Source organism: Medicago sativa, chromosome 2 (genome assembly GCF_051527215.1).
Source record: "Medicago sativa cultivar Bolivia chromosome 2, Bolivia_mono, whole genome shotgun sequence".
Classification (NCBI taxonomy): Eukaryota; Viridiplantae; Streptophyta; class Magnoliopsida; order Fabales; family Fabaceae; genus Medicago; species Medicago sativa.
The window spans coordinates 58,630,459-58,642,889 of NC_140750.1; the positions used below are offsets into that span (position 1 = coordinate 58,630,459).

At 31.7% G+C, this 12,431-nt stretch overlaps 1 protein-coding gene and 1 long non-coding RNA gene across 5 annotated transcripts; one reads left to right on the plus strand and one right to left on the minus strand.

Annotated features, from left to right (window-relative positions):
* The first annotated feature begins 877 nt into the window (after window positions 1-877).
* LOC146949300 (11-oxo-beta-amyrin 30-oxidase-like) lies at window positions 878-4,877 on the plus strand. Its single transcript, XM_085745365.1, has 5 exons — window positions 878-1,265; window positions 2,541-2,758; window positions 3,023-3,261; window positions 3,540-3,927; window positions 4,351-4,877. The coding sequence occupies exons 1-5, from the start codon at window positions 965-967 to the stop codon at window positions 4,774-4,776; spliced, it is 1,572 nt and encodes a 523-aa protein (XP_085601491.1). The 5' UTR covers window positions 878-964; the 3' UTR covers window positions 4,777-4,877.
* A 3,286-nt stretch (window positions 4,878-8,163) lies between these two features.
* Window positions 8,164-12,018, minus strand: LOC146949301 (uncharacterized). Of its 4 annotated transcripts, XR_015027211.1 has the most exons (4): window positions 11,683-12,018; window positions 10,641-10,835; window positions 10,037-10,053; window positions 8,164-9,429 (listed from the first exon to the last, which is right to left on the minus strand). It is a non-coding gene; the product is annotated as an uncharacterized LOC146949301 (long non-coding RNA). The 4 variants fall into 4 exon arrangements; XR_015027209.1 differs by lacking the exon at window positions 10,037-10,053; XR_015027208.1 differs by having other exon boundaries at window positions 8,164-10,053.
* Window positions 12,019-12,431: the final 413 nt, after the last annotated feature.

Below are 12,431 nucleotides of genomic sequence, written 5' to 3' on the forward strand. Positions count from 1 at the left end.
TCAATTTTACACTTTTGTGGAAAAACTTCGAGTTCATATCCCCCTCCCGAAGCCAAGTATTCATAGATCTTTGCAAAATAGACACATCCTTAGCCTTTAGGATTCTCCACAATTCCTACTTCTCTTTCCGCATGGTTATTTTCCGGTTTTCCAAAGCTACAACCTCTCCCTTCTCATCTAGTCCCTTAATCTCCTCCACCAATCTCTCCACCCTTACCTCCATCCCACTATATTCCTCCCTATTCTTATCCCTTAAACTACCTTTCAACCCTTTTAATTTCTCTTTCAAAACATAGTTCATCCATCCTTGAACATTTTTATCTCTCCAAGCCTCCTCTACCACCCTTTTAAATTTTTTATTTTTGCAACCAAATATTGTTGAACCGGAATGGCTTTGGCCCCTAATCCCATCCACCAACCTTTAAAACTAAAGGCATTGGTCTGAAATATCATTGGTCTTAATCTAATTAGTTAATAAATTTTCTCTTTCTTTAATTTAAAAAAAAAAAAAAAAACAGTACTATAAAATTTATGACACTCACATGCATTGAGTGTCAAACCAACCACCTACGCCAAAGCAACACAAGTGGTACATATAAAAAAAAAAGTGGTACATATAGTGTGTGCAGTTATATATTGATTAATAAAATGGTCGATTCTTTCAACAAAAAAAAAAATTAATAAAATGGTTGATCGTTCTAGTTAATGTGTTTTAGAGCATCCATTGTTGATCGTTCGAGTTAATGTGTCACATCTTTATATATAGAGAAGAGTGTTGACGGAAGCATCATATATCTATTTTTTTTTTGCAACCCCACTTGATAAATTGTATGATTATAAATGTATATACAAGGCATTAAAGTGATGAAGATGAAACAAGCTCCCTTAAATATCATTCATAGATCTAGTTCTCTTTCCTTAACACCTTTACTTTATCTTTGCTCATTTTCTTATCCCACGAAGAATGATGATGGGAGTATCTTCAACAACTGCAACATTCTTTCTCATAGTTGCACCTTTGGTGCTTCTATGGACATGGAAGCTACTGAATTGGCTATGGCTAAGGCCAAAGAGAGTAGAAAAGGTACTGAGAGCACAAGGCCTTCAAGGCAATCCTTACAGAATTTTGGTTGGAGACACAAGGGAGATGATTAAGATGATGATGGAAAATACTAAATCTCCAATATTCACTAATTCTCTATCAGATGATAAAGATGTGACACCACAGATCTTCACATTTATTCATCACATTTATCAAAAATTTGGTACACATCTTTAATTCCCATATGATCTTCAATTTATTTTCTACCATCCATATTGTTTCATCAATTTTCTTTTTCACCATATTTTTTTAAGTAGCTTAGTGGTTAAAGCTCACACATTTTAAATGTGGAGAAGTGGGGTGTCCGATCTAATATGCAATATCTTTGTCAACAGTGGCGGAGCCAGGAAAAAAGTTCCGGTGGGCCACTAAAATTAACCGTTGAAAAATTGTTTAAAGTCTCGCAAAATAGACCTATAATTGAATTATTTAAATTTTTCGGGTGGGCCACTACACCACTTTGCGGGAATTTGGATCAACCGAAACCTAAAATCGACATAAAATTGTATAAAATCTCGCAAAATAGATATATAATTGAATTATTTAAATTTTTCGGGTGGGCCACTACACTACTTTGCGGGAATTTGGATCAACCGAAACCTAAAACCGACACAAAATTGTATAAAATCTCGCAAAATAGACCTATAATCGTTGATTTTTTAATTTTTCCGGGTGGGCCGTGGCCCCCAGCCCATGAAGGGCTCCGCCATTGTCTGTCAACTGAGTTAAACTCACGGACATATTTTTCTTCACCATATATTATTAATTTAAGGAAAATGCTAACACGTATCCTAAGGGCATATGTTGACGGACTTAATATAGTAAAGTTGTCTTAAAAATCATGCATTTAATATTTTATAAGTTAAAAACTAACACGTATCCTAAGGGCATATGTTGACGGACTTAATATAGTAAAGTTGTCTTAAAAATCATGCATTTAATATTTTATAAGTTAAAAAATTGTTTTAACCAATACAAAATTTCTTTTTTAGAATCTTTAACATATATATGGGAATATATCCTGTGAGGCATTTTAGAGATTACATAATTTCTCTTTTATTCCTTAAACAAAAAAAATTCTCTTTTAACTTTTTTAATAGAAGTGGTAATTGAGTTGCTCATAGGCTATTACACAACCCAATTATATTTGGTACAATGTTCCTGCTGTAATTTGGACAATTTAACCTCATATGTTTCTGCTTTTATCCATGAGCCACCCACAATTCTACATTTTTACTTGATGAAAGAGTCCATGTGTGGAAATAACTTATGATGTCATATTTTCTATATTTTTTTCTCTATATTATATGTACTAAATCAACTTATCTAAATGTGAAAATCACATGTATTTAGTTGAACTCAAACTCATTTGATTCAGGTCACTATCTGTATAGTACTTCTTGAACATTTTGTGATATATAACAAAAATTATGTGTAGGCAAGAATTCTTTTTTATGGGAAGGTACAAATGCCAAAGTGATCATTACAAACCCTGAGCAAATTAAGGAAATCTTCAACAACATGCATGACTTCCAGAAACCTAAGTTGAGCCCCCTTTACAAGCTACTGGGAACAGGACTTGCAAATTATGAAGGCGAAAAATGGCGAATGCATCGAAAGATTATCAACCCTGCTTTCTACACAGAAAAGTTGAAGGTTATATGAATATTAATTCCATTGACTATGTTGTTATAAATAAGTTTCCTTTCTTAGTAACATATACTAATGAATTAAATTAGTGACAAAAATAAGAGACTAAAAATAGATTGTCTCCAATTCTCTCGTCATTAAATTAATGACACGAAATTATTGACCAATTGTCTCTTGTCGATAATTTTTCTCGCGAATTCAGTCTTTTGGTACTTGATTTACTCCGTATACTAAGTTTTATCACTCTTGTTATGTTTTCATATGCTGCAGATCATGTCACCTATATTTTCCCAAAGTTGTGATGAAATGATTAGCAAATGGGAAGAGATGTCTTCAGATGGAAAGATTGAAATCGATGCAAAGACTTTTCTCCAGATTTTGACGTGTGATGTCATATCGAAAACAGCGTTTGGAAGCAACTACGAAGAAGGACAAAGAATATTTGAACTTCTAAAAGAACAAGCTCAACTTATTATGAAACTACGCAACGTTTACATTCCAGGATGGAGGTAAGACCAAACAAAACTATAATAAACTTAAAATTTATGCATAGTAAAAAAATAATTTTTGATAGAAGTTAGGGATGAAAAAATATATGAACTGTCTCAAATTATGTCACTAATTGTTAGATTTGACAAATTTAAAGGCTAATTTCCTGTTCATAGAGATGGCTCACATTAGGGATTGGAATAGGTTATTTCGCCAATCTAAGTTTTGCATATTAAATTCAAGGTTCAAACATGATTGCCACAAACTTATTTTTAATTCTGGAATGATCTTTTTGAAGGTATCTACCAACAGCTACACACAGGAGGATGACAGAAATTGATAGAGATATCCAAGCATCACTAATGGCTATAATCAACAAAAGAAAGAAAGCGATGATGGCCGGTGAAGTCCAAAACAACGATTTGCTAGGTATACTTTTGGAATCAAATCAGAAAGAAATACAAGAAAATGGAAACAATAAGAATGTTGGAATGAGTGACCAAGAAGTACTTGAGGAATGCAATGCATTCTACCTAGGAGGACAAGAATCCACATCAGTTCTGCTTGTTTGGACAATGATATTGTTGAGTAGATATCCTGATTGGCAAGCACGAGCTAGGGAGGAAGTTTTGCAAGTTTTTGGGAACCAAATGCCTAACAGTGACGGAATAAGTCGCCTTATAATAGTAAGCACCACATCGTTACTTTCTCTTGATTTAAAACTCGTTATTTTAAGGGTAAAAATCGAATTCAGTATATAAGAGTTTACAATACTCACACCCTATGCATCAACCATTTGCGCTAGACTCAGGTGGCGATTGAAAACCTCATTTAAGTACTTGAAATTATATGATAATGTTTGATTAATCCTTGAAATTTGAAAGTTTACAAAAGATGTCCTTGAAAGTAATGCATATGTACTAAAATGACAAACAATTGACAAATTTAGAGATTTTTTTGTCAATTTCTTAATTTCAAGGACTAACTTAGCACCCAAGCTATATAATTTCACATACTAATTTTGTGATTGTTACTTTGGTCATTGTTACTATTGACTAAATCCTATTGGTGGTTACTCTTAATATAATTTTTTTTTTTTTGTATCATAGGTGACAATGATTCTCTATGAGGTTCTAAGGTTATACCCACCGGTTATTTACTTCAATCGAGTAGCTCGCAAAGATGTGAAAGTTGGAAGTCTTTCCCTCCCCGCAGGGGTACATGTTTCCTTACCAATACTCTTAATTCACCACAATCGCGATATTTGGGGCGATGATGCCACTGAGTTCAATCCAGAGAGATTTTCTGAAGGAATTGCAAAAGCAACAAAAGGCCAAGTTTGTTTTTTCCCATTTGGGTATGGTCCTAGAGTGTGCATGGGGCAAAACTTTGCTTTATTAGAAGCAAAGATGGTTTTGTCACAACTTCTACAACGTTTCTCATTTGAACTTTCCCCTAACTATGTTCATGCTCCAACAACTGTATTCACTCTTAATCCAAAACATGGGGCTCATATCATTTTCCACAAATTATAGTGTGGAAAATTACTAGTACCATTTTCATTGTATTTGTAGGGCCTAGGGGAATGCCTCTTCTATATTATATTGCGTGCTACATTTGAATTGTGCCACCAAAAGCTTTCTTCTCTCATAAGTTAACTGCCTCAGAAGCAACAACAATATAGTCTTGAGTGCTTCTTCCAGATGAAACATATATTAAAAAACACTAATTTAATTAATTCTCTAGTCAAAAATATCTATATTGTTTATGATGTTTTATAATAGATTATAATAAATAAATTGTTTTTTTTTTTGACAAGATATAATAAATAAATTGTTGTTATCCCCTTTTTTATTTACAAGATATAAGAAATTAACTAATTAATTAATGACAAACAACTGACGTGTAAAAAAAAAAACTTATGCTCCAACGACATTGTAAGAAACTTATGCTCCAACATGTGTAATAAATAATAAATTTTGTAGAGTTTTTTTTAAAAAAAGAATTAAAAGACGCCATGTGTCAAAATTAGAGATGGTGGTTGTTTTGTAATTTTATTAGTAATATATTCTCAAGTCTCCCGTGGTCTATAGTGAAATGTTTAGGGGTGGCAAAAACACCTATACCCATGGATAGCCGCCGGTAAAATCCGTCACGGCCACGGTGCAAGTAGTTAAATGGGTATCTACGAGTATAATAAATGGGTATTTCACTACCCGTTACTATATGAATATGGACACAAATTTGATTGTACTCATACCCACGGGTATCCATATCCGACAAAAAATTAAGTAAATAACTAAAATATTCTTATATAGCTTATTACTTAAAGTTGTTACCTTATTGAAGTAAATTTTACGATCAGCCTAAGATTCCTCATTAATAACATATATGCATATGAAATTTAGATGTTTATTTAGTTGTTTTTATGCTTTATTTTACTTCAAGAATTTGTATGGATTATGTAAGAATCGTGAATTTTCTATGGATTATGTATGATTTATGAAATTTTGAATGAATTATGTATGAATGTTTAAAAGTTGAATTTTTGGTAATTAAAAAAAGTTATTCTTTGTACCAAAAAATAAATAAATTCAGAAATCCACGGGTACCCATGAATACCTTAATACCTGCAGGTACTCGTATAATGGATACCCACGAGGGTACGGGGCGGGTACGAGTATCATACTATCTGTACCCATGGATATCCATTGACATCCCTAGAAATGCCTCATATAGAAATTAAAAATATGTCTCATATTAAATAAGGGTATAATAGTGAAAAATAATCATAAATAAGGGTATAATAGTGAAAAATAATCACAAATGTTGCATTAGTATTGACATCCCTAGAAATGCCTCATATGGAAATTAAAAATATCTCTCATATTAAACATTGTTTTAAGTCTTTTTTTTTTTTTTGGTGGCCGGAGTTTGAACCCCGAACCTTACATATATTATGCATTGTCCAGACCAACTGAATTAAGCTCACGAGCCAAACATTGTTTTAAGTCTTGGTTGCTATTGAAAATTATTTGTTTGGCAATGATACTCAATAATTAGTCTAAAAAAAAAAGACATTCTTATACATCCATCGATTAAGGTGAGTAGAGTAGACTTTACTAAATTGATATCAATTAAAGTCATTCATCTATTCTATACTTCCTCCGTCTCACAATATTAGTCGTTTAAGGTTTGTGCACGGTTATTAAGGAAATGATTAATTGTGTTGATTTCAATAGTAAAATTAGTGGCATTTACTAAAATACCCTTCTGAATTGTAATTAGTGGAGTAGTTAAGTTGGAGGAAATTCAATAAATAAAGGTATAATAGTGAAAAATAATCATAAATGTTGCATTAGTATTGTAAAGTACTAAAGTGACAGTTATTTTGAGAAAAATAAAAAATGTTAAAGAGACAATAATTGTGAGATAGAGGGAGTAATATTTTCGTTGGTGTTATAACATTAAATGTTTGAAAACTTAAATGTCCAACAACCATAGAACTAACCACTTAGTATACAATCTCAAGCATTCAATATTATGAAAGATGCTCTAAGAAAATCCAAAAAGAATAAGCCATTCCAATATGACTAACTAAAATGGGTGGCTTTAGAAGGCCCCCTAATACGTATATATGTTGTTTTGTTTTTACAATTTTTTATAATTTTTCACAAGCGAACTTTAAATTATTAGGGTCTCATTTCACTAAAAAAAACTATTATTTATTTTTTTGAGGAAAAAAAAACTATGATTTTACTATGATTCATTAATCGTATGCAAAACATTAAACATTAAGTAAAAGAATTGGAAAATGATACAATGAAAAATATATTAAGTACATGATAAAAAAAAAACATCAATTCTTTTTTATATTTTTAAATAACATATAATTTAGAAGAAATATATTTTATTAAAATAATATTTGGGACGGAAAACATAGAAACATATATAAAATTGGTCAATATTTTTTATAAGAAAGAAAAAAAGTAGTGACACTTTTATATTTTATATAAAAAATTGAGAGAGTATTGATTAAGTACTGGAATAATATTTTTTTTGATAAATGATATTTTGACAACCACTTTTTGACAACTTTTGGACAACTTTCTCTCTCATACTCACATGATGTTGTTATTCTCTCTCTTCCTTTTTCTCTCTCCATTGTTTTTGACCAATAAGAAGTGAGAAAAACAAGGTTGTCAACAAAGTTGTCATCAAATGGATGTCAAAATATCATTACTCATTTTTTTTAATTAAAATGTTACTATTTTCGTGGATTAATTAACTAAATCCCCCCACTAATGTTACTATTTTCGTGGATTAATTAACTAAATCCCCCCACTAAAAACGAAAAAAATGTCCTAGGTCCTAGGTAGCCTAGTAGTAGTAGCTGTTTTGGCTAAGATAAGAAGATGAAAAAGTAAGGAAAAGAAACGACCCGACCCACCACCTTGTGAGTTGTGTTGTGTGTCAACCTTGGTAATAATCACCACCATGAGTCTATGACTATGGTCATTGGTCAGTCCGTATGAGACAAAATTCGTGCAAACTTGTTGAGGAAGGAAACCAAACGACCTCAACTTTTTACTTTACTTTTATTTTCCTAGTCTTGTTTACATTTAAATGAAAAGGTTTTTTTTTTTAAAAAAAGTTACCACTTTATCTTTCAAAACTTTTCACATCCAATCTTATCGTACAACTTTTCTCACGATCAAAATCAAAGGCCAAATAGTATTTTTTTAGTGGTCGGCGTTAGAATCCCGATCTTACATATTTTATGTATTGTTCCTACCAAATGAACTAAACTCACGAGGATAATATTTTTTTAACTTGTAACTAATGACACATTAATCTTCAGATATATTGAAATTATAAAATAGTTTTAGTTTATGCATTTTGTTGGTTAAAATATCAATAAATCTTACAAAAGAGAATAGTCTCTCTCTTTACTGTTGAAATGCAATTTTGGAATGCAATTTTCTCAGAGTTTTGATTTATTTTTAGTGTGTTCACATCTTTGTCAAAGTTTGCGGCTCCCTCACATGGTAAAAGCAAAAAAAAAACAATAAAGCCTAAAAATGTGGATGTGCACATGTGCATAGGTTGCTTCTCAACAAATAAAAACACTTTCCAGCTGGACTGGACATATTCTTTCTCTCCAAGGATCTTTCTCTCTCTCACGCTCCAAGTCCTTTCTTGCTCTCCAAGGCCCTTTCTCTTTAAGTAGTATTTAAAGAGCCTTGCCTTGCCTTGCCTTGCCATCACATTCCCTCATCTCTGCCTTGCCTTCCCATTTCATCTAACTTATCTCATTGGTATGCATTATTTTTTATTCTTCTTTACAATGTAAGTACAAGTACATGAACATCTTTATGTCATTCTCCATCATGCAACTTTTTGCCTCTTCTTTGTCTCCCATCCATAGGTTTCCACAGCCAACTCAAGGAATTCTTGAAGGAGGAACCAAGCTAGCAGCAACAAGGCAAGTCAAAAGAACACAATAATTAGAATATTTCACAAAGTTAGTGCGGGGAAGAAAAATTGAATTTTAGTTCACAAAACTCATGGTGAGATTGTTTACTACTGCCAACTGCATATTTAACATCTTCATTTTAATTATATTCATAGGTATTCATCAAATTACAGGGATACATCTTTTCATGGTGCTCATTAATAAATTTCTATTATGCTATTCATTTTTTTCAGTTGGAAGCCCTTAATATGAAAGCAAAGACATGTTTAAGGTATAATAACTCTTGACTCCTTTTTCTTGGACATATATTGTTAACTCTCTTAATGATAGTTTTCTCATTTCTCTCTTTTTTTTCTACAGGTTTCCTCCCCCCCACATAACCAAATCTCGCCCAAGAGTCTACCATATTTTCTACATTGACAGTGACAAAAACCAGTTGCTAGATAAAAATAATAAACTTTCTCCAAATTGATAACAACTTAGAGTTAATAATAAAGTGATTGAATGAGAAAGATCTAAGGTCAACACTTTGTTTATATAAACAAGAGATTCGTTAGAACAAGTTGTACACAATTGTTTTCATTTATTTTTACTTACAGTGATAATGTGTATTTGGATAGCAGCAAGCAAGCATGTAAACAAGTCCTCATCCCACAATATCTCAAAGTGTTTGTAAAGGGCCAAGCAAGCATGTCCACAAGAACATGATCACCTGCATATTTGTGTAGATTAAGAAAGTAGCAATAAGATATAATCTTCATATTTTTACTTACACTAATATGTATATTTCTATATTTTGGAGAGTATCTTCATATTTTTTACATTTAGACTTCACCATCGTACTTGAAACTTACCTAAGGCACTTGATACTTTTTACACTAATCAATTTGCTCCCTATTTTAAGTGCTTGGGTACCAATTATAAATAATACTTTTTGAGCCTCTAAATTTAGCATTCAAAACTAACAAATAATAAATACAAGGTTGATTTCTCATAAGCACTTGAGTTTGTTTGGATGCAACTTAGTTATAATACAAAGCTACAAACACCCAAAGCACAAGCCAAGCAAAAATAAGAACAAAGTAGGATAGCAGGCTTGCCATTACAAAAAAAAAAAAAAACGCATTTAAGGGAAAATAATAGATAACCTCTCAAAGAAAGAACCGTATGACTGGTATAGGGAGTATACTATGTACAACTTGCATACTATTCAATAGTTGCTGCAAGTTGATTATTTTCAAATTTAAAAGTGGAAATGACAGGTTGATTATTCTCAATATATGCTGCACATGCAGAATATTGTGAGGATAGTGCAGTACCTTTAGCCTATAACCCTCTTAACACAACAGCATCACATGAAATAAAATAAACAATAAATCAATCCAAAAATCAAATCAAGCCATAAATCAATTCAACTCATAGACATAGATAAACTATAAGATGAAATTCAAATGCAATGCCTTCGTAGTCATGTAGGAAGCCAGTAACAACCCAAATTTTGACAACATTACCTTTTCTGATTAATAATAATGATTTCACATTTTTTCCTTTCTATTATATATTGTAGTGTTGCATAACCCAATCATACTCATAGATTGATTAAGGCACTGACTGGTTTAGATGGAAAGACCTGATTTATTGTAGTCTATTCTCATACATGATTGTTCGTTGCTAAAAAAATCTGCATAATGCATCCTAATTTTGCAAAAAAAAAAATTCAGCTCATGGGCTTTAAATTTAATTAGTTTCTCTTTGAGATGCTAAACTATCATAAACAAACTTCATTCAAATTATACAGAAAGCAATGCTTCTTGTGACAAAAATTTATATGCAAAACGAATTTAAATCACTAAGACTTGACTGTCAAACACTTGCCCAGCAGACAAATTTTTTAGTAATACTTTGAGAATGGATGAAATTTACCACATGGTTGAAACTGGCCTCGACAAATTTTTAAACTGATCACCGACCCATTCTTTCATCAGTTGATCCACACTATCTCGGCTGCACGAGAAGAAGAATATACTCTAGGAGCACAAATCATCTTTATAATCATGAAATAAGTTTGCATCCCTCACAATGATTTTCCTTTCAACAAGCTTTGAAAAGGCTCTATTCCTGAATGAAATTTTATCAACAAAACAAATACAAGATTAAACTTGAATTCATCACAAGGCAATTTGGTTAAGTATAAATTTCAACACTGATTACATAACTGAACAATTGAATCAAGCATAAGTGCATAACCAATAACCAACTACGTTTGCACACACAAAAATTGATGAGAAATATGATGTGCACAGTGATTAACGGACAAATTTCTGGCTATCATTATTTTCATTCTACAGATTTATTAAAACAAAAAACACTCTATTGAACTTTGATAAGCTTGACTCACTATTTCTTTCCATTTGTATTTGTATTATGCAAACCTGCTAAAAGTTTCACAAAAACAATTAAGATGGCAAGATTTGTAAATATTTTTAGCTCAAAATAATTGAAAATAACACAACATACCATCAATTCTCTGAATTTACAGGTTCTGCAAGATTATGTTTTTTCAAATATCAATATACATCTAACACCATGAATACGATGTTTCTAGATGCCAAATATTTCTGGAGGCATGCCACCAGTATTATCGATCATATGATAATATCAATTTGAAAAGTAGTAATAAATACATTAGTTTCCACAAGTGAGGGATCAAAACAATTTTTTCCACCACCTAAAGTGGGTACTGGGTACCATATCAATTTAACAGACACATCAAATAACATCAGTTGGTATTCAAATCTAACACAACCAAAAAGAATAGAAACTTAACATAGCAGAAAGGTAAAGTATTTAATTTCGAAAAATGAAGAAAAAATATGAAACGCAAGATTTTGCAAAAGGATAATATAAATAAAGCAAAAATAAGACATGCAGAACTGTCTATTGAAATAAAAATGAAAAAAAATACCCATTTTTGTGAGATTCTTCCATCGAGTTTTGTTAAGGAGAAGTAGAGAATAAAAGACACGAAACTCGATTGATGAAACGACCTCAGGTTGCTCAGAAAACTCCTTCAAAAGAGATACCCATTTTTTAGATATTCTCTTTTTGTGATTCTATCCCGATAAAATGATAGAGAAGGTTGAGGAGATGAAGAAAACATGGTTTGTTTGGCAAAACAAGGCCGATTTCGGGGTGTTTCAGGGGAGAAAAGGTGGCGGCGACGACAGTAAGGGTTTGATGAGGAAGATGGAGAAAACGTGGTTTGTTTGTTTTAGGGTTTGAAATGAGAAGAATCAGAAATGAGAGTGGGAGAAGAGGGTCGGACCGGGTTTGATGAAAAAGGTTGGGCCTGGCCCACTTCTGATTACTTTCATAGGACGGTGTATGCCAATAACGGTGGTGTAAATAGCAATATGTTCAAATTTTCATTTTAAACTTATTTACTAAAACAATCTCAAACCTAGAATTTATGAGTTTGTTATAGTTTTTTTAATAAAAAAATCAATTTTTTAAAAAAATAATCACTTTTAGGAGTTTTGTATCTGTTTGTTACAGCTTTTTAAAAAAATTAAAATCTAAAAAAAATCTAAAAACAGCTTTAAATGAGAAGCCGTTAAGAGCAGCTTCTCAAAAAATAGATTTTTTTCCCTTCTCAAAAAATAGATTTTTTTTAGAGAAGAGAGAAAGTATGGTTTAAAATATTGAACTAATTTC

Bases quoted from the DNA above. Each gene is read 5' to 3' on its own strand.
- LOC146949300 (XM_085745365.1), top strand. From the start codon at position 965: ATGATGATGGGAGTATCTTCAACAACTGCAACATTCTTTCTCATAGTT. The intron at 2,759-3,022 runs GTTATATGAATA...CATATGCTGCAG, and splicing joins TCTACACAGAAAAGTTGAAG to ATCATGTCACCTATATTTTC. The intron at 3,928-4,350 runs GTAAGCACCACA...TTTGTATCATAG, and splicing joins GAATAAGTCGCCTTATAATA to GTGACAATGATTCTCTATGA.